General features: G+C 41.6%; 2 protein-coding genes across 5 annotated transcripts in view; both read right to left on the minus strand.

Annotated features, from left to right (window-relative positions):
* Positions 1-15,436, minus strand: part of LOC126998082 (protein FAM50A-like) — a 33,352-nt gene extending 17,916 nt beyond the window's left edge. Inside the window, exons 1-13 of one of the 4 annotated variants that reach the window (XM_050859462.1) lie at positions 15,228-15,436; positions 13,957-14,162; positions 13,653-13,817; positions 13,312-13,530; positions 12,831-12,933; positions 12,551-12,705; positions 12,116-12,212; positions 8,247-11,888; positions 7,953-8,074; positions 4,425-4,484; positions 3,044-3,085; positions 1,817-1,894; positions 65-130 (exon numbers count right to left, since the gene is read on the minus strand). In XM_050859462.1, the coding sequence (XP_050715419.1) occupies positions 11,761-11,888; positions 12,116-12,212; positions 12,551-12,705; positions 12,831-12,933; positions 13,312-13,530; positions 13,653-13,817; positions 13,957-14,136 (1,047 nt within the window). In that variant the 5' untranslated portion in view covers positions 14,137-14,162; positions 15,228-15,436 and the 3' untranslated portion in view covers positions 65-130; positions 1,817-1,894; positions 3,044-3,085; ... (1 more) ...; positions 7,953-8,074; positions 8,247-11,760. Of the gene's footprint in view, positions 1-64; positions 131-1,816; positions 1,895-3,043; positions 3,086-4,424; positions 4,485-4,691; positions 4,890-7,952; positions 8,075-8,246; positions 11,889-12,115; positions 12,213-12,550; positions 12,706-12,830; positions 12,934-13,311; positions 13,531-13,652; positions 13,818-13,956; positions 14,163-15,227 lie in introns of those variants that run through there. The other 3 variants (XM_050859459.1, XM_050859458.1, XM_050859461.1) reach the window with 3 other exon arrangements.
* Positions 15,437-21,428: 5,992 nt separating this feature from the next.
* The window catches only part of LOC126998084 (glutamate receptor ionotropic, delta-2-like), a 30,908-nt gene continuing 30,055 nt past the window's right edge, over positions 21,429-22,281 (minus strand). Inside the window, exon 16 of the mRNA XM_050859464.1 lies at positions 21,429-21,603. Coding sequence (XP_050715421.1) covers positions 21,548-21,603 — 56 coding nt within the window. The 3' untranslated portion in view covers positions 21,429-21,547. The remainder of the gene's footprint in view (positions 21,604-22,281) is intronic.

Genomic DNA, 22,281 nt, shown 5'->3' on the forward strand with positions numbered 1-22,281 from the left:
AATGCATCCCCCTCCCCCCCAAAAAATAATAAGCATGTAGCCTACATTAAGCCAGCAAAATTACCTGTTTTTGTATTCTGAGAAGATTTCCCAAACAATGGCTGTTATATTTCTAACCGTTTCACCATCACTGTAATAAAGAAGCAGAAAAATTTATTAATTTCATTGAAAAATCAGACTCAGTGTACTGGACCCAGGGGTGCCGATAAGGGGGGAAAAAGGAGAAGGATTCTAGGGGCCCATGAATGAGAGGGGCCCAGAACAGGAATTTTTGCCGCTCTGTTGGGGACCCTGCACAGATTCTTTTCATGGGGCCCAAAATCCCTAGCGGTGCCCCTTGACTGCACCCTTGGCATAACCTGAATCCTTCAATAGAATAGTATATCCTTCCTGTGGCACTGATGTCTGTTACTTTTGTCCCTCAGCAAAACCCTCAGAATGTAAGGCTCTCCTACATATGCCTAAACAACTAATAACATGAACATAAATTATGTAATAATAGAGAGGTGAAACAAATCCAAAAGAATTTATCTACAGGGTGGCACATAAAAAGAGGGACAAAAATAAAGACTCATATTTTCGAGAGAAATCAATATTTCATTTTCTTTTTCAGGTGAGTTGCAGAGTAACTTTTATCTGCTACCAAGATGGACTACTACGAGCATTTTTTGGTGGAAGAGAGGATAAAGATTGTTGAACTGTATTTTGCAACAAAGTCACCGACTCTTGTTCAGAGGCAATTTCGACGGGAATACCCTGGGAAGAAAATTCCCCACCGGCATACTATCACACGTTTGGTAGAGAAGTTTAGAGACACTGGAAGTGTGGTTAACAATAACAAAGGCCACAGTGGCCCAAAGTTCACACCGAGGACGCTGGCTCATGTTCAAGATGTCAGGGACCAGTTGGAACAGTGAGGTGGTGCACCATCCTGTTGAAACACAACTGTGTTCAAGTCAAATGCCCTCCTCCTCCTTAATGCTGGAATGAAGCGCCTCCGTAGCATGTCAATGTATCGCTCAGAATCCACCGTCACCCGATGACCATCATCATCTTAAAAAAAGGATGTGCCAAAGATACCGTTCTTTCCAACAACACACCATACAGTCGTGTTTTCTATGCTCAGAGGTCTTGAAGAATCTGCACTTTGTAGGGGAACAGTTTCAAATCGCTGTGAATGACTCGTTGCACAGATTTGGAAATCCCCACTTGGTGTGACAGCTGTCTGGTGGACTTGCGGGGCGACTGTTCCAACTGGTCCCTGACGTCTTGAACACGAGCCGGCGTCCTCACTGTGAACTTTGGGCCACTATGGCCTTTGTTATTGTTAACCACACTTCCAGTGTCTCTAAACTTCTCTACCAAATGTGTGATCGTATGCCAGTGGAGAATTTTCTTCCCAGGGCATTCGCGTTGAAATTGCCTCTGAACAAAAGTCGGTGACTTTGTTGCAAAATACAGTTCCACAATCTGTATCCTCTCTTCCACCAAAAAATGCTTGTAGTAGTCCATCTTGTTAGCAGATAAAAGTTACAGGTCTGCTCTGCAACTCACCTGAAAAAAAAAATATATATATTTCTCTCAAAAATATGAGTCTTTATTTTTGTTCCTCTTTTTGTGCGCCACCCTGTAGATAGGTAGAAGTGAGCAGTAGAATGAAACTAGATACCCATGTGTGCAAAAGAATGCATAGATTCAAAGATACACCTATAGAAACTATGGAAAAATATCATGACAATATAAATTGGAATAGTCATATGAACACATAGCTAGGTATAATGAAATGTATTAACAATGAATCACCAGTGATACTCACTATTTATCAACAAGGTTCTTCAACTCTTTATTGGCTGTGATTTGATCAAAAAGATACTCCAGACATTCAGAATATTTCCTGTAAGAGATCACATGATTAGTAATGAGTAATGAGATAATGTATACCACTCCTCTATGTTTGGACAAGACAATTCCAAGATCTAATCAACCTGGTTACTCCAAGCTTATCTAGCTTCACGGAATTCATTGTGGTACTCGAATAAATGCACAGATAGTTAAAGGACCGATCAGCTGACATGCTCTTCTTGTTACTACAACTTACCGACCTCGTGAGAAAATAACCGACATGTTGGTGACTGAGATTCTGACTAGAATTTCAATGAGTTTCCCGTGAAATGCAGCCAACTTTGAATCTTTGTACAAAATTCCTGAGAAACTAGCGGTTGGGTGACCGTGTTTACACATGCTGGGGCAGGATTCACGGAGCTGCGTGCTAATGGCCTGCGGTAATAACTACAAACTATTGATTTAACTATTAACGTTGACTTCAGATTCACAAAGCTTTCATTTCGTCATAGTTAGAAGCCACTGATTGGGTGAGTGGCAGCGATGATGTCACAAGCGTGTTTTTAGAACTATCACCCAATCGTAAGGAAGCCTCCTTCAGCTGCGTCTTCAAAACGACCCGTTCTCTCTTCAGATTATCTTCCTTTTTCCAAGGTATGTATTTTGAGATAACAAGGGAGTAAAGTAGAAAAAAAAGTCAGCTTCTCCACAGGCCGAAACAAATAAGCACTTTTTCAGTGTTTTCAATACCCCGAGTTTCACAATCCACAAGTTTAGCGCTATACCTTCAGAGCAAAACAAGCGTGAAACTCAGGAGGGTACTGTAGAGAACCATAAGGAAAAAAGAAGAAATTGAAATAGAGCTAGGTATAGTGATTTATGAGCCTTTTTTGGCAGCATAAACTGGTCAGAAATGAAAGAGACTGAAAAATTATGACAAAAATATGACTACTTCCTTAAAATTTATAATGAAGGTGTGCAAAGTGGGTGCCATATTATGTGATAAAGAAAAGAGGGAAAAAAAAGTGGTTTAATACAAGATGTCTGGAAGCAAAGCAAAGAAAGCTAAAGCATGGATAAACTTAAAACAGAGAAGGAATATCATGAATATCATGTCATGTGATTCTTGACTGATATGGAAAGTTCCATGCATAACAGGTACAATAAAATATATTATCAATGAATCACCAGTGATACTCACTTTGGTTTATAGATTGGATTGTAAGTCCATTTTTCAGGTTCCCTGTAGGAGAAGATCACAGGATTAGTGATTTATCTTCAAGAGGAAAGTCAATGCATTGATCCCTCTCCTCAACTCTTAAGTCAACAGTCAACGATGGGTTGATAATTGATCCATAAATGTTTGTTGAATTTCTTAGTGGGATATACAACTATTTTTCTCCTGTATGTGTAGCATAAACAGATGATAAAAAAGTACACTAGGCTGGGGCAGACCACCGGGCCACACCAAGAAAGCTTACCGGTGCCATAGGTGAAACATAAAACAACAACAACACGTATTTACAAATAAAACCATTAACAACTTGTTACTTTCACGGTCCATCGGTAATCAATTCTATGCGTGATATGTCCTGCCCAAATCCATTTTACACTCTTAACAGTCATGAGATATTTTCAACCTTTGTCTGTTTCTAATCCATGAAGGCCACTTCCTGCCTCTCCATGTTTACTCAGCATGTTTCTCTCCATTCCTTTTTGTGTTCTTAACTTTCTCTGTGAGTATTTTGTGAGGCACAAATTTTCTGAAGAGTATGTTGCGATTGGCAAGATACACTGATGACACACCTTTCTCCTCACAGTGAGTGGCAGGCTGCAAGTCATGACATTACTGTTTACCAAAAGTATTCACTCTCATTTTTTACTCACTTTCTGATGTTCTTTTTTGTGGTCTGGGTTATCATGAAATGTTTCAGTGTATTCCTCTACTCTCTCAAGTGTTTTTTTCCCTGTTATTATTTCCTGTCCTTCCAAAGGATTGTTAAACATTACCTTTGTTTCCTTCACAGTCATCTTGATGAATATTTTCAGACTGTCAAGTTCTTCAGTCATCCTCTAAATTGGATCAGACTCAATAAGTAACATTATGTCATCTGTGAATTTAGGATTGTTAAGGTATTTAATGTCTGTTTTCATACTCATGTTATCCCACTCTGCTTAAAAATCTTCTAAGCAAGCCCTTTCTGGAAATCTTAGTACCATAAACAAACAAAGACAAAAACATTACCACGCTCCTCAAGACGGTCAATAATTATTTGAGAAAGGGTAAAGAAAGATGTGAGAAAATTGAGCTTTCCAGGCATGGCAATTGGTCAGTAGAATATGTGATCAAAGGCCATGTGTGCAAAGACACTAATAGTTTTAAAGAAAAATATAATATGAAAAGTATTATATAAATATATGAAAATATGATTAAAAACATGATGAAAATACTATCTAAAGAGGAGACACAATAAGCATGATTCATTCCTGCAATATCACAATTATAAAGGTTGCAACAAAAAGATAAGAACACACAAAAAAATCAGCCACTGTACTTAACACTTCTGCAAAGGCTCACTTACTTTGGAGGTTTAGTTTTACTCGTAAATAATCCCCTTTTTGTACGCTCATTGCCTTGGCCCCTGGAAAAGTAAAGAAGAAAATTAAATAATAATTTAGTAAATTGGAAAAGAAAAAGTAACTTTTACACTGCAGTTTGCTTAACCCTAATATTTCAACTATCTCTTCATTTGCCTTTTTACTGATGTCTGCTTTTGTTATCTCTTACTTGAAAATGGAAACATACAAATAGATGAGATGAACAAATATAAATCACACACAACACACACCTCTGTTTCGAAAGTGCAGAAAATGACTCGTTGTCCATTTCATGTTGTGTTGGACTTGTACTATCATTGAAAGGCAGATATATAAAACTGTCTGATTTCTTGGTTCCATTCAGTTTAGAATACTTTGTTTTCTTTTTTCTTATCTGTTTGAAAAAAGACTTCAAACCCCTTCTGGTAAGTTCATGGTTCTTAAAGTAACTGTAATGATAAGAGAAGCCTAAATATTAATACATATAATCTCTACTGCAGGGAAGAGATCTTGGACCACTATCTTTTCTACTGCCAATGTCTCCCTAGTGTTCTGGTGTTCCTCATATATCTTGCAAGGGGATGAACATATAACAGGACTGCACTTTTTCCTGCTCATGTGCTGTCCTCTCCTACTCAAAACCTCACATTCTCCCACTTTCTCTAAAATATCAGGACCTGTTCATTCTTTTTACTGAGAGGTATTCTAATATACACATTACATCTGTCTTGCTCTTGCACACCCTCTATGTCCTCTCTCCATATTTTTCTAAACAAGTGACTCCAGGCCATCCTGTAACTCACTCTCATAGTCACATGCCACCACTGCCAAACTATCTGTACACATCTTATGCTGTCTTTTTGAGACACCATTGACTGACCTCAGCCATCACTGGCAATGGTGAACCCCAAACAGGTCATAGACAAAGAACAGATGAAATGTAAGCATAATTGTTTGTCTTTAACTTTTACATACCATAATCTGACTCAAATATGAAGTCTGTTTGGGTGGGGCTTGCCCTAGCTCTGTCGCATCACTCCCAATATCACTCTCTCTCTCATATGTCAGTTATTTACTATTTGACATTGTGTATTCAATTTTGTTTTTATATATGAGATATATCTATATCTCATATATTCTGCTATGAATGTGTTGCTTTTTGTTCTTAATAGCAATGAGTAAAAGTTTCATAACATGTGACAATGTTGTTCTTTGACCTTAGTGGACAGTGATCAAGGGCACCAAAGACCCCTGACCTCCACTCGTGATGACAGCTGCTCCAACTCACTTTCGTGGGCTTTTCAGGCAAGAGAAAGAATTTATTTACAAGGTAAACAAGTATCTATATATTAATACGCTTGTACCTTTCTTCCTTCCTCTGTGTGTCACGCCTTGGTATCCTTGGTAACAGCCTCGACCCCGTTATCTCAAACATATCGACAGCCTCGACCCCGTTATCTCAAACATATCGACAGCCTCGACCCCGTTATCTCAAACATATCGACAGCCTCGACCCCGTTATCTCAAACATATCGACAGCCTCGACCCCGTTATCTCAAACATATCGACAGCCTCGACCCCGTTATCTCAAACATATCGACAGCCTCGACCCCGTTATCTCAAACATATCGACAGCCTCGACCCCGTTATCTCAAACATATCGACAGCCTCGACCCCGTTATCTCAAACATATCGACAGCCTCGACCCCGTTATCTCAAACATATCGACAGCCTCGACCCCGTTATCTCAAACATATCGACAGCCTCGACCCCGTTATCTGGCCTTGGTATCATAACTACCATACACATTTTGACTTGGTATCATATCTACACATTGATTGTAGCTTTGTTTGTTCCTCCGGCCTTGGTATCATAGCTACACATTTTGACTTGGTATCATATCTACACATTGAATGTAGCTTCGTTCGTGGTATCATAACTACACATTCTGACTTGGTATCATATCTACACATTGAATGTAGCTTCGTTCGTGGTATCATAACTACACATTTTGACTTGGTATCATATCTACACAATGATTGTAGCTTCATTCGTTCCTCTGACCTTGGTATCACAGCTGCACATTTTGGGTCGTATTATGTCAAACCCGAGAAGTTTCGGGTCCCTACAAAGGTCAGTTTAGGGGCCGTACTACAAGTTCAATCCTAGAAGTTTCGGGTCCCTACAGAGTTCGGAATGAATAACTGCAGGGACCCGAAACTTCTTGGATTGGACTTGTAATACGGCCCTTTGACTTGGTATGGTATTTGACATGGATGGTTGTATGAGAGAAATGAAAGCCAAAGTGAGGGAGATGGGCCCAAGACTGAAAGTGAGAAGTACAGAGGAGTCATTGATGGCAGGTCTGTTTGCAGATGATACAGTGTTGCTGGCAGAGAATGAGGAGATGCTGCAGAGGATAGTGGATGAGTGTGACAGGGTGTGTAAGAGGAGAAAGCTGAGAGTGAATGCTGGAAAGATTAAGATGCTGCAGAGGATAGTGGATGAGTGTGACAGGGTGTGTAAGAGGAGAAAGCTGAGAGTGAATGCTGGAAAGATTAAGATGCTGCAGAGGATAGTGGATGAGTTTGACAGGGTGTGTAAGAGGAGAAAGCTGAGAGTGAATGCTGGAAAGATTAAGGTTATGGTATTTGAGAGGGAAAGAGAGCAGAGGAGTAAAGAGTTAGAGCAGAGAGCACAACAATGTGTAGGATATGGCAGGGGGAAGAGAGGATGGAGGAGGTGACTGGGTTTAAATATCTGGGTACAATCTAATGTTTGCATGGAAGTATGGAAGGTGAGGTGAGGGAAGGAGCAGTGAAGGGCAGACAGGTAGTAGGTGCATTGGAGTTATGAGAGGAAGAAGTGTGGGCATGGAGATAAAGAGGGGAATAAGGAACAGTATTATCCTGCCAACCCTATCATATGTGTCACAGATGTGGACATGGAATGCAGCCCAGCAATCAAAAATATATGCAGTGGAAATTAGTTATATAAGAGGTGCATGTGGTGTTTCAGGGTGGGATGCAGAAAGTAATAAAATCATGTATAGAGGTTTGATATGGGAGTGACAGCAAAAGGAATGGATTGTGGAGTGGTGGAGCGGGTGAACCGTGGTACACTGAGATGGTTTGGACACATGATGAAGATGAATGAGAATTAATTTGAGAAGAGAGTGTATGAGGGAAGGACTGAGGGAGGGGGTGTCAGGTGAAGAGAACCTGTGAAGTGGATCAATAGGGTGAGCAAGTATTGGAGCGAGAGTTGGAAGTATGTAGCAGGATTGAGTGTGCTGAGAGGGAGTGCCAGAACAGGGAGAGATGGAGACACTTCTGCTGCGGCCACCCCATGGAGGGAAGTTACCAAGAAGGAACAGGGCATGGGAGAGCTGTGGCAAGGAAACTCCTGATGTTGGCCCCACCCAAAAGGACTTCATAGCTGAGTCTGACTTAGTACTCCTTGGATGCAACTGATAATTACCATCATTTGTGGGAAAGGGAAGCAGTACTCACCCATCAGGAATGTAGGAGCGCAGTGCCAGGCTAGACGACCCATCGCCACCCCCCTCAGCAGACGGGTCCCTGGCAAGCCTTCTGCCAAGCCCCTCCCTGGGGATGCAGCTCACCAAACCAACCTGTCAAAGTGGTGCAAACAGCAGGTGTATAATAATGGCCTTACATTACAAACACTAAAAAAAATGTTTGGAGAATGTCCAATTAGTAATCAGAATAAAATGTCACAGTTGTTTAGTTCATCAAGAATTTCCACGTGGGAAATAAAACAACCTGAGAAAAGAAAATACAAACCGCCAGCAGGAGCAGCACCGTTGGCCTCATCTTGCTCCCGAGTGTCACCAGCCACAGAAAGCTTCTCTGACTGAGTGACGGACTGACTGCAGCACTCCACCTTCCTGCAGCAGCTTTTATCCCCAATTAGCACTGGCTCCTCCCCCTTGCCTGCTTTGCCGTGTGGCTCCTCCTAGCTTGCCACAGTTCCTCCTCCTCTGCCTCTACACATCAAGGCTCCTGATTAATGGTTACGGTGCAGGAGCGAGGAATTGGTCGTCCTTTGCCTTTTCCACATCCTCTCCTTCCACTTTCTCCACATACTGGAGTGGACTAAGTTAGCTGCCTTTGTTGATAATTACCTGAAGGCTTCATGTTAAAGTTTCATGAAGGCAGAAGGGCAGTGCTGTAACAAGTATTTGAATAATATAGAAAATGTGTAATAATATTTTCCTTAATCATTTTACTCTGATTCTCCAAAGTCTTGCAAAGGAGTCCTTAATTTTCCTGCTCTTAAATTCTGTACTCATTTGCTCTTGTCTCACCTCCATAATATGTTGTTACTGAGAAAAACGATAGTTATTAGATACCTTTTAATGTCAACATGTGTAATATATGTAACCTATTTAGGTAACATGGTAAGATTGTAACTACTCCTATTTACTAGAAGCATGTCCAACACTTTACCTGAACAAATTACGAACTGAATGACAACAGGTGTCTGTTTTATCATACATGAAGCAAAGTTTTACGAGTAATAATGTGATTTACCAAATGCACAAAAACTTTACTGCATTATTTATACAGTGAACCAAAAACTACACTGCTGAAACTCAGGATGTGCCTTCACTAACTCTCACAAAGGAACAGTGTCTTGTGTTCAACGGTGACTCGTTGATCCCTGAGGCGGTGAGTAAGCAACACTGGGCAAGCTGTGGAGGCTCATGACCTGCAGGCCACACGGTGTGGTGTGTGCGGGACGCTCTTGTCATGAAGGACCGAGACAAAAATTAATGAAGTGAACAAATGATGCATGGCAGTGAAGGTGAGCCCCAGTGGGTGGCAGTGAGGATTTATTTCTTGATCAGATGGAGCTTTACAAAAAGTATTGTTGGTTAATATTTAATGATGCTTAAAATTGTTCAAAAGAAATAAAAAAAGCTTCTAGAAGAAAGTAAGCAAGCACCTTCCAATAACAGGAAGTGAGACAAGGAGGCACCTGCACCTCGAAAAACACACAATATCACCTTAATCTTCAGCCTCCTCACTCAGCAATCAGCGGTGACTTCCTGTTTTTCTCACTGGAGTATCTGATTTCCTTGGAATGTTAGCTACAAACACCTCTTTGTGAGTTATTTATATACATATGCAAGATACCTCCACTGATTCCTTACTCTTATATTTGAAAAAGTCAAAACATCTCTATAGCATGTAGTGTTTATCAGAACAGAAAGTTCTTATGCATTTTCAATCATGTATTACAGCCATCCTAAGCCTTCATTAACTTCACAAACACATACTTTCTGGACCCTTTAGTCCTTTTTTTCAATACTTTTCTTTCACAGTTCCACTCAGCAAGCCAACACTGGCACTCTCCTTCTTACATCTGATTTTCACGTTCTGCTGCTAGACATTTGTTATCTCTCTATACTTCTCAATAAACATCTTCCAAATAATTTAATTGTACTGTATAAAAATGGCTTCAACCATTGTAGAGATAAATATCTGTTTACATACTTAATAGGGGTATGAATTAAAAAGCAGAATAAAAAATAGTGTTTAGAATTAATATAGGAAAAATATTTTCAAGGAAATACAGAATAGGTTTGGCCAAGGAACAAACAGGTTCATAAGTGACACATCCACTACTTCAAGAGATGTGACTTATAAATGTTTCCAAACATTCATACCTGGGTAATCCCAAATTTTACTAATAAAGAAGCAGTCAGGTGTTAAAAAGCAACAACACTACTATTAGGAATGATAAGGAGGCTTGGGAAGGGCAAACGTGTCCACTAAAAAAAACAAAAAATAAATACTACTGCAGTTTCCCAGAGTGTTGGGAAAACAAAATAATGATAAAGATTTCTATCGGGACATATACCACATCACCTTGCTTAGCTTCCAAACAGGTATATACAGTTCCTAAAATCAAAAGAAAAGTCAGGTTACATCATTACTGAAAGCAATTTCCCCAGTTGTTGTAATGAGCATAATTGTCGTAAAAATGCAGATAATTTACCTAGAGCTACAACTACATACGCTAAAAAAATATAATAAATAAATAAAAATAAAATAAAAATGTATGTCAACTTTTTGCTGCTAGACTTTAGTAAGCCTTAACCCGGTAGAAGTGACGGGCCAAATTTGTAGCTTTACCGGGCCAAATTTGTGCCATGATATAAACCCCCCAAAATAGATGATACATAATCTGATCACAAATGCTTTGATATATATCATGAAATGGTTTGTGGGAGGGGTGATTATTTCTCATTTTTCTCGCTTGGAGGGACCATTAAGAAACATGATCCCCGCTGCTACCGGGATAAGATGTCAGGGTGGATAAAGTCTGTTTTGAGGGACACCTTTACATAGTCAGCAAGGCCCACACATTACTCACGAAAGCAACAACTTTCTCCACTTATGGTCACACCTCTCGCTGGGAGGTTACTGTTACAGGCTTAAAGGCCGATGTGCTTAAGTTGAGTGCCACACTAACACATCTTTCATGCCCTTCTTTGCTGCTCTGGCAAGTCAAGAGCTGACCAAGCCAACCCTTTCACCATCCCAGCCAACACTTTTCCAAGCACCATTTTAATGTGCTTTTCTCCTTTCTGAGAGAGCCTAAAGGGATTATTACACTGGGCAAGTTTTCCGTGGATCTTCAGTCAAACCAAGATTTCTGTTGGCGTGGTCCTCATATTTCTGTGGCTTTCTGAGGTGTCCACGATCTTCCAAAGCTGTGTTAGATTTCACCAGAGGATGACAGCATTACTCACCATCAGCAGCAGCAGCAATAACAAGAAACAAAAGAGAACCACGCTAGCGGAAATCATGGTTTGACTGAAGATCCACGGAAAATTTGCCCAGTGTAGTAGCCCCTTTATGTGAGAAATTATCACCATGTAAACAAGTCTTTAGTCTTCTTAACACATTTGGAAGGATCCTAGAGCTGCTGTATCACCTGCACATTCCAAAACCAGACTCACCCAGAGTACAGTAGACAAAGGCCAGACTTAAGATCAGTTGCCCTTCCAGACTTCTGCTCATATGGAACTGCAGGAGTATACATTGATTAAGAAAACTGCTCTGATGTTGCAGGTGACCCAATGAATGTGTTCCCAGGTGATGAGGCATATGCAGCTTTTAGGCACCACACCAAACCACACACACACACACACACACACACACACACACACACAAGAAATCATTTCTTTTCCAGAGTGTACAGAGCAATCAGTGGCCTCTGCAGGGGCTGGCAGTTGAGGGACACACTCTGACTTTGTACTTGTTAATGAATACCCATGATACGTCTCTACTTTTTCTTGTTCTTGTCCTTAATGGTGTACTTCTCATAGTTCTTCTGCGGGTCATACGGCTCCCATCGGCTGGCAGGGAAAATGTGCTTATTCCTCTCATACCAAGTGCGCATCACAACCTTGCCTGCCGGAGGAGGGCCATGCTGTAAACACTGCTAGCCTGAGGTGCCACAGTTTTCATTCCCTTGCCTCTTCAGGACTCAGGGTCTTTGATAATGATAATGATGGTGATGCTGTCCATTAGAAAAGTGCAGGTAAACAAGGTGACTCGGGCAAAGTGATAATGACAGATAACAAAGGCAACGATAGCAACAACCTTAGCATGAATGAAGTGTGCAGTCCCCCACTCACCTGCATGTGACTCCTCCTTCTCCACCGATGCATCGCTGACGAGCCGCACATCATCGTGGACGTCAAAGTGGAAGAGCGGACCACTCTTGCCTCGGGCCTGTTGGGAGATGACTCAAGTAGTAGCCTTTTCTTGACATAATGAGTCTGTAGCTACACCATAATATAGCATAATTATTCCTCAATATCTTTAGTCTGTGTCAGCAAAGTGGCATATTTCATCTTAATCACTCAGTATGAAGCTTAGTAGGATTTTTTAATCAAATAGCTGCCTTTTCTTGGCATAATAACTCTGTACATCATAATATAGTATCATTTTCCTCTATATATTAAGTTTATGTCAGCAAGCATGGCATTTTTCACCTTATTCACTCAGTATGTAACAACAGGATTTTTCATCATATTTAGTCCCTGCATAACATTAATGATGCCACGAACCTTGTTAACGATAAAGTCATAGAAGGTGTAGTGATGGGGGATGATGAGATCCTCTTTGATGTACATTAAGTGGTCGGCAGACACAGAACGCAGCTCGTTGAACTCCTTCCGCAGGATCTCCAGGCCTCTCTGCAAGAACTGGTACACACTGTTGCCTGTGAAAGTAGATGAGGAGGACTGTTAAGTGGTGGCTGTGAGGTGAGGATGAATGAAATACATGAAAAATATTAAGAGCAGTTTAAGAGAAGTGAAAAAAAGGAGTCAGATACAAGTTCCTCACCTTTCTTCATCCTCACAGAGCGTCGGTGGCCTGAGCCATCCCAGTAGCTGAAGGTGATCTCTATCTCCTCATTCTTCATGGCCTCCTGTTTGGCCACCCATTGCTGCAGCCAATAGGGTCATCAACATAATTACAATCCATTCATCTTTAGCTCTGATGCCCTGCCCCCTCCAAAAAATCTACTTACTGGAGTTAAAATAGCCGAGGCATTTGATGTTTTCCTTATTTACAAACTCCTTTTCCATAACATCAATTATTTGCAAACTCCTTTATATTTTCATTTTATAATATTTATATACATACTTCTTGGACTCACTGTCAGTTTTCTAAGGATAATTTTGGTTGAATTTATCATTTCCCTTTCTTTCCTTCTCCTTTCAAAAGTATATAAATTTCTTTACAAATTGGGATGTTCTCCAATACTTAGTGTCCAATTTTTCATTGCTTACTCTCAACACAACTCGGCCACATTTCCCCTTACCTGTCTCAGCTCTTCTCTCAGTCTATTCTCAGCATCCTCTCTGTCTCGGTCAGGCAGGAAGCTGGTGTCCACATCCGGGTTCTTGATCATCTTGAAGCCTTTCTCCGGCTCCCCCTCACTGCTGTACTGGTCACTCTCCTCCTCTTTGCTGTTGTCCTCTGTGCTGCTATCATCTTCCTCATCTTCATCATCATCTGGGCAGAAACTGAGCTTGGCAATCTGTGAATGTATGAAACTTTTATTTAATAAAAAAAATAACTTTTGTTTCCAACCATTTCAATTAGTAATGTTTCTTTTTGTACTGTAGTTGATATGACTTCATCCTTCTTCTTCCAACTTACCTTTTCTCTCTGCTCTTTCTTCTTGGCTTGCTTGGCTTCAATCTCTTTCTTCAGTAACTTTTCTTGTTCCCTTATTTTACGGGCAAGCTCCTTCTCCCTTTCTTTAACAACATCCTCTTGCTTTGCTTTCATCTCATTCAATGTCACAAGACCAATAGTAGAGCTCTGGAGGAAGATAGGAAAGCATAATATTCTGAAGCTCCTCTTCCTTAAGACAAACACTAAAGAGAAAATATTATCAAGCATTCCAGTGACTCCAGAGTATATACCTATTTACAGACTGCCTTTCAGGTATGATATTTACCTTGAGTTGTTGTTCCACTGCATCATAATGGACAGCAAATTTGTTTTCTATTTTGTTTATTTTAAGTGTTTCTTCCAGCTTCCTTTTCTTTTGCTCCATTTCCTCCTGCTCCCTCTCTCTCCGCTTCTTGATCTGCATTGCCCGGCCAGCCTCACTGGCCGCCCCCTTGTACTGAGCCATCTTGATGCGCTAACTGAACTTCTTCCCTGTTTAGAGTTTAAGCATAGTAAAATTATGAGCTTTTAAGTTCTATATAGACAAAAACCTACCAGCTAAGCAATGCATTTTAAATCAATCAAATACAACACATCTATAATTATCCATTCCACACTGTATGAGTAAACTCCCTTAACCCCAAGTACACAAAGTAATTTATAGTATCTTAACTACAACACACTTTCCAACAGCTGAGTAAAATGTTGAGTTTTACACATTTTTGTGATATTACTAGTATAGTGGAATCAGATTTGGGTTATTTCCTCCCTGCCACACAGTCCCAACACCAATCTTTTCCTTTCATGTTAGCTATAGGTAACACAGAGAAAGAAGTAGGTGTTGGGACTGTGTGGCAGAGCAAAATCCCAGCAATGGGGAATATTGAAGAAAGGGTAGCCCACTAATTTTGAGACTTTATTTCTGGGCAAAATATGATGATTTATATTATGGAGATAGTTTTATTTTGCAAACGTCACTAAATGATTGATTTTTCAATGCTTGGGGTGCACCTGCCACTGCCCCACTCCCACCCGTTATAACTGGCCAATGTTGTGGACCCCTCCTGCCACCGCCCAGCCCCCTCCTCACCCTGTCCCGTGCTGTATGTTACTGCTGGCCCACACCACATGCCAAATAAATTTAAGCTAACCTGATCTGCTGGAACTTACCTAATGGGGCTTCACCCCTCTCAACTCCTTAACAGGGGGACCTCCCTCAACCCCCTTAACAATGGGGGCTTAGTCCCCACTGAATCCCTTGATAATGGAGATGCTTCGCCCCCCTTCATTCCCCCTAATGAGAGGCCTTTGCCCCCGCTCGATCCCCCCCTTCTATTTTCCGGGGTCTTGATTTTGAACTTAATGTCACAGGGGACTTGGGAGTCATTCGTTACTGCACTGCATTCAGGGACCAAAAAAATATCCATAGTGTAGGTATTAACTTCGCGGGAGGTGGCTACCCCTTCGTCAACATTAGCCCCGACAACTTCTAGGGGACTTTCCAGACAGGCGAGGCGAGGCGCCGAGACGCTCCGCAAGACGTTACCATGAACTGACCTGACCAACGATAGCCTGCTCCTGTCCCGTCCTTGTAGCCCCTAGCTCCCCCGTGCCATGCCGCGCCCCGCCAGGCCTCTTATCCTCTTCTCCGTCAGTGTCTCGGGCGGCTGGCTCCCTTATCGGTCCCTGTGTGATGGAAAATAAGGAGAAAAAGCGAAGATCCTTCCGCCCTGACCGCCTCGCCACACTGTAAACAAACCCTGCCACCAGCGGCACCAGATTATCGTACTCACAACATTGTATTTTCCGGTTTCTGAAGCATAACCATAGCAAACAAACATCAATAATTAACGATTTTAACGATGACTATGAATCAATCGAGTTAATGGGACGGAGGAGACAGTTTTTGTGTCTGAAATCGGCAAATATAAGAGTCTGAGTACGACAATCTGATAACGTTGCCTTCCACGCGTGATAATTATTGTACGGATACGTTAACAAATACGATAACCCTTGAAAGAAAATACGCAAGTTAAGAGTAAAAAAAAAAAAAAAAATATCCAGAAAAAAATAAGTCTGGACCTCGGTGGAGTGAAAACTATCATAAAATTGTGTAAAAACAAGAAAAAGCGAGGAAGACAAAGAAAATAGGTACAAAAAAAAAAAAACGATAACCGATAACTATCATAAAACGCCAAGGAGCAAAGGAAATACTCAGAAATAACAGTCTTTAGCAGATAAGCGCCACTAAGTTACCAACCTCTCTCGAAAACATGCATCATTAGTGGTCAGTAACTTATAGGTCAGTTTCTGTATAGCCTCTTCCAAAGCCTCAAACTGATGTCATTCTCAAAAGTCGAGTGTGTCATTTGAAAGTGTTCGAGTTGCTTCGGAGCTTCGGGTGAGTGCGTCTGAGATCTGAACCAGCTGGGAACCCTTCTTATGTGTGTGTGTGTGTGTGTGTGTGTGTGTGTGTGTTGGGGGGTGAAGGAAAGGGCAATTAACGTTCTGGCACCTCTGTTTCATCCCTTCCCAAGAGACACACACCCTCTTCGAAGACGCGCAATTTATCCTTTCGGTGCCCGGCCGACGTGGAGGTTAAGATCTCAGTCTGGTTATACTGCATATTCGTTATTTATTCAGTATTTCCTTCCTTTACGAATGTGTTTTTTTTTTTTTTTTCCTTTCTCTCCTCTCTTACCTTCCCCTGACCTCTTCACACTCCTTGAAACTCCCTATTCCTCACTCCTCTGTACACTTCCCTATGTTATATCGTCCACTGTCTAAGGCCTCGTTCACACTGTTCCGACTCTGGGTCACGACAACCTCTCCTCTCTCTCCTCTTTTACCTTCCCCTGACCTCTTCACACTAATTGAAACTCCCTATTCCTCACTTCTTAATCTTCCTCTGTACACTTCCCTATGTTGTATCGCCCACTGTCTAAGGCCACGTTCACACTGTTCTGACTCTGGGCCACGACAACCCAGCGACTTTTAGCCCCCTTCACACTGTGCCGAATCAGCATCTGGCGATCGTTTCTAGACCTCTTTCCGACCATGTGCGACCCTTTCACATCAAGACTTCACACCCAAGACGATCGTATACCCCGAGTTGCTGGGTTATCGTGGCGCCAGAGTCGGCACGGTGTGAACGGGGCTTTACTCTACTTATTTGCATCCTTTCCTTTCATTATTGGTTAAGGGATGTTGTTTATACGCGCACTTTCAGCACGCGCGGATGTTGCCTGAACCTGAATGACGCACCGTTAAAATTGTGTGCATGAAGACCCCCCCCACTACCCCCATTCCTTCTCTCTGGGCCAAAGCTGCCAGATTATCGTACTCAGTTTCTCATATTTCCCGATTTCCAACCCAAAAAACTGTCTCCCGGGCACCAATAACTGGCTTTGTATGTTGTTATCGTTGAAATGGTTAAAAAAATTGTTTCCTGGTGATAATTATGAGGGAGAAGCCTGTAAATATGATGCTCCGAGTACGATATTCTGGCAACGGTGCGCTGGGCCATACCGATTGTGCTTCGTGTGATTCCGTGTAAGCTTTTAATCCTCGGCTGGAAACTCAGACTCGTAGTGGCGTTTCTCTTTTTCACTCGGTTTCATGTCACTGCTCTTCCTTTTTTATTCCTTCCCCTCTCTCTTCCCCTCCCCGGCTCACGCATAGCCTACCTTTTTTTCCCCTTTTTTCCCCTTTTTCTTCTTTCCCCCTTTTTTTTTATTTTTACCCATTTTTTATTGTCTACTTTTTCCCCCTTACTTTTTTTTCCCTTATTCTCATTTTTCCCTTTTTTCCCCATTTTTCCTGCAGTCTACTTTTTTCCCCTTCAATCTACTTTTTTATCCTTTTTTCCCCTTTTTTCCTTTCCCTTTTTTATTTTTCCCCATTTTTTATTCAGTCTACTTTTTCTCCTTGTCTTCTTTTTTTTCCCTTATTCTCATTTTTTCTTCTTTTTCCCCCTTTTCCATTTTTTCCCCATTTTTCCTGCAGTCTACTTTTTCCCCCTTCAATCTACTTTTTTATCCTTTTTTCCCCTTTTTTCCTCTCCCTTTTTTATTTTTTCCCATTTTTTATTCAGTCTACTTTTTCTCCTTGTCTACTTTTTTTCCCCCTTTTCCATTTTTTCCCCATTTTCCCTGCAGTCTACTTTTTCCCCCTTCAATCTACTTTTTTATCCTTTTTTCCCCCTTGTCTCCTTTTTACTTATTTTCCCCTTTTCCCTTTTTTCCTTCATTTTTCCCCCTTTCCCCTTTCCCCCTTTTTTCCCCTTTCCCCTTCAGTCTACTTTTCCCCCTTCAGTCCATTGTCTCCCTATGCTGCTGTTCAGGATTTTCCCCAAGAATATTTCCCATGTCATCAGAATTAACCCTAAATGTAAACCCTGCGTAGAATAACCATTAAACCCGTCTGTCATGGTGGAAGAGGGAGGAGGAGGAGGAGGAGGAGGAAGAGGAGGAGGAGGAGGAGGACGGGGAAGTGGAAGGAAAGAACGAATGAGACTGAGAAGGAAGGAAAGGATGAGGAGAAGGAGATGGAGGAGGATGAAGAAGTTGAAGAAAAGGCTGAATGAGAGTAATTGGAGGAGGAGGAGGAGAAGGAGGAGGAGTAAGAACGACGGAGAGAAGAAGAAGGAGGAGGAGGAGGAGGAGGAAACTAAGGAGAACGAAGAGGAGGAGGACAAGGACGAGGAGGAAAAGGAGGAGGAAAACAACGCTTCTGGATTACTTGGGCTTGGAAGGGATTTAGCCATAATGGTGATAAATGAGGGAGAAAGTCCGGGTGCAGAAAATGGAATAAGGAAACTTGAGAGAGGGGGAGAGAGGGAGCTTGTGATGGAAAGATGGGGGAGAGGGAGAGAGAGGAAGAGGAGGGAGGGGAGTGTGAGAGAAAGGTGTGAGAGAGCGAGAGAGAGAAAGGGAGGAAAGACAAGGGAGAGACAGAGAGATAGATAGAAAGACGAAGAGACAGTGGAGGAAATCAAAACAGAGCAGACAGAGAGCGAGACAAGCTGTTTTACGTGATTTGCTTGTCTAAAAAATGCAAGTTGTCTAAAGGATGAAGGAATGAGGAAAGTTGAGAGAGGGGGAGAGAAAGAGAAAGGGAGAGAGGGAGAGGGAGCGTGTGAGAGAGAGATGGAGGAGAGAAAGCACGAGATAGGAGATCAAGAGAGACAGAGAAACAGAGACAGACCTTGATAAATAGAAAGACGGAGAGAAAAACAAAGCAAATTTAAACAAAACATAATAGACGGAAAATGAGAGTTTCACGTGATTTACTTGTCCCGAAGATGCAAGTTGTCGAAAGAATGAAACTCATACTCAAGAAGGCGAGAGAAATGAATCATATTGCGAAGTCTGTCATATTATCGTATCCATCATTTGGCAACCTATGACGGCAGAATGTTGTTGTTTCCAGGACATGGCTGAGGTAGGTATACATAATCTCATCAGCTAGTAACTAAATTATGAAGCTGCAGTACGCCAAAACTACTCTGCGGCGTTAGTATAGTCTCCCCTAGAAAATCTCCTGGACTCCCAATTCTGTATTCGCAAACACTTCGGAACTTACACATCCAACAGAGCCATTGTAAGTGCCCAAACCAAGCTATATAATCTCCACAATGATCTGTTTTTTCTTCGCAATACCAGAAACTAAAGAGATTTCCCGTGTGGTCTGCTAATATTTAATCCTATTTATATCAATCGCAAACACAATACAAGGAATTTTCGTAGTATTTTGTGTTTGGTTGGGGAGCTTACGAACTTGCTGTACTGGACTGTAAAACTGGTCCATACCCCCATTTGATAAGGCTTCATAGGCGTTGCTGTGGGTATTTCCATGGGTAGTTTTATGAGCCTAGCGGTAGTTTGACAAGGCGTCTGTCCCATGAATGTAAAAACTCATGAAAACCTGACTAATCATCTTTGTGGCCTTTGAAAATATTTGTTGTGGGAGGGGAAAGCGTCTGAGAGTGTTGTTTATTCTGCATGTTTAAGCTTATGTAGTCATCTCTCGTGTGTGTTGATAATGTATACACAACCATTTGCATATAGGCTGAACCATTTATGCCTCTTTTTTTAGGGGAGGAGTGAGGACTACCACTGAAAGAAAGGAGAATAAAGCTTGAAATGCCTCAGTTAATAGTTAATCAGTACTAAAGCAAACGATATATATTGGACCGAAAATGAACTCTTGAAGCCTTAAGCCCCGTTCACACTGTCGTCTCTGGGCCACGACAACCCTGCGACTTTTACGTCCCCTTCACACTGTGCCGAATCAGCATCCGGCGATCGTTTCTAGACATCTTTCCGACCATGTGCGACCCTTTCACATCAACACTTCACACCCAAGACCTCGTATACCCCGAAGCGCCGAGTCTCTGGGTTGTCGTGGCCCAGAGTGAACGGGGATTACAATAACACAAAGCATCGTCAACTTCATACTGCAGGGATACAACAATTGATCACATGCATGGCGTTATGAAGGTATTTAGTGACGTAATTTAGTGTTTTATAATTGGTGATCTTATGTGACAGTGATTTTGGAGTGATGCATTAACTGATCGCATGCATGGTGTTATACAGGAATTGAATGATGTAATTTAGTGTTTTATAATTGGTGATCTTATGTGACAGTGTTTTTGGAGACATTATAATCTGTTCATACTTGGAGACGAGCACTTTACGACTTTTATATTACACAAACGAGAGAGAGAGGAAAATGGGACACGGCAGGGTTTCATTTCAGCGGCCCTGTTTCCTGTTTGTTTTGTTATTGTTGTTGTTACTGTTGTTGTTGATTGGTGGAGGGGTTCTGCGTGCGTGGGAGGAGGAGGAGGAGGCGGAGGAGGAGGGGATTCTGGGCTCCAATTTAGAAGGGTCAAAAGCCCCGAATTTCGCTCGAGGGATTATTTTTCAGCCCTCCGCAGGTAAAAGCTGAGGTGCAATAAACAATGTGTTGCTTCGCTCTTTTACAATGGACACAGAACATGCCCCGCAGTGCTTTAATTAAGAAAAGTTTACCTGTTCCCCATGCACACCTATGGCCAGTGTGGGGGGGGAGGGGAGGGAAGGGGGGGAGGCATGCATTGAGGGGCAGGCATACTCCATTTTGGGCATTTTCTTCTTCTGATAAATTCCCTCTTTCGATATTTTCCCTCCCTGATAAATTCCCTCTTTCGATATTTTCCCTCCCTGATAAATTCCCTCTTTCGATATTTTCCCTTCCTGCTAAATTCCCTCTTTCGATATTTTCCCTCCCTGATAAATTTCCCGTTTTGATATTTTTTCTCCATTATAATTCCTTTGTGGACATTTTCCCTCTTGGCAGATTTCTCGGTGGTCAAACTGTAAAGGGGAAGAGGCCTAATGAAAAAAAAAAGTCCTACACTCCCACGCCTTTGTCTATGTGCGGTCTTAAGCTATCGTATTTTTGACAACTAAAAGGCAGTAAACCCAGCCATTGTAAACATATGAACACTATATAAATTAATACACCGCATCATGGTAGTAATTTAGAGATGAATTCAGAGATAATGCAGCAAATAACATAACATAACATCTTCAATAACATAACATAACATCTTCAATAACATGACATAACATCTTCCGTGTCACCAAAACAACTGCTTGAAATAAAAAAAATCTAAGGAATTATGAACAAACAACTGATTATGAGCAATAGAAGAGCAAAACTGTCTAATCTTAATAGTTAGCAGGATAAATAAAACAAAGAAAAGCCAGTAACAGTGTCTTTTGATGGTCAACACTCCGGGGAACTCTGTCTGAAGGTTCGGGATTTCACGAAGTCCAGAAGAAAGCCTTTGGGCCACTCGTTCTCGTTCTTTTGTTCTTTTGTTCTTTCTAGCGGACTTTTCTTGTTGCTGTTTCTGTTTTTCTCCCTTGAGCTGCATCCATTACTGTAAGAAAAAAGAAAAAAATCCACACTCGAATCCAAAGTCTTTGTCAACACTCAATTCAAAGTGTTCACTCCTTCACGGTCAGGCTTTCCATTCTGCGCCCAGTATTAAAGAGACCTGCTAGGCTCCTCAGTTTCCTTACCCTCTGTACGAGCACTAAACATTACGGGAGATATTTTCGATGTATTTTGTTTGTTTGGGAATCTTACAAACTCGGTGTGTTATAAATTTTTGTAGTATTTTGTTTGGTTGGGAAACTTATAAATAACCTGTGTTGAGCTGTGGAATCTGGCTCTACCTCCTTCCTTGGAACTGGCCGGTAACGCATTCCTTGATACAGAGGGAACGTCAGATATGCACTAGAATAAATTTTTGTTGTATTTTTTTTGGTTGGGAAGCGTACGGACCCGCTGCGCCTAACAGTGGAACCTGGGTCTAACTCCTTCCCCGATACAGAGGCAGAAAGGCAACTAGCATATTCCTTGACCTCATTTTTGATCCCTGCTTTTTTACGGCAATGAAAGCAGCTCAAAGGCAACAACTCACAACAAATCCACTAAACACTGCTACCATAAAGTGAAATAGAATAAAGTATCCAGAAAAGAGGTCAATTTCGGACGGAGAGATGCATGTCGCAGTGAAGCCCACCTGTGCCATCCTACTCCTCTTCTTTGAGCC

The sequence above is a fragment of the Eriocheir sinensis genome, chromosome 13 (assembly GCF_024679095.1).
Source record: "Eriocheir sinensis breed Jianghai 21 chromosome 13, ASM2467909v1, whole genome shotgun sequence".
Lineage (NCBI taxonomy): Eukaryota > Metazoa > Arthropoda > Malacostraca > Decapoda > Varunidae > Eriocheir > Eriocheir sinensis.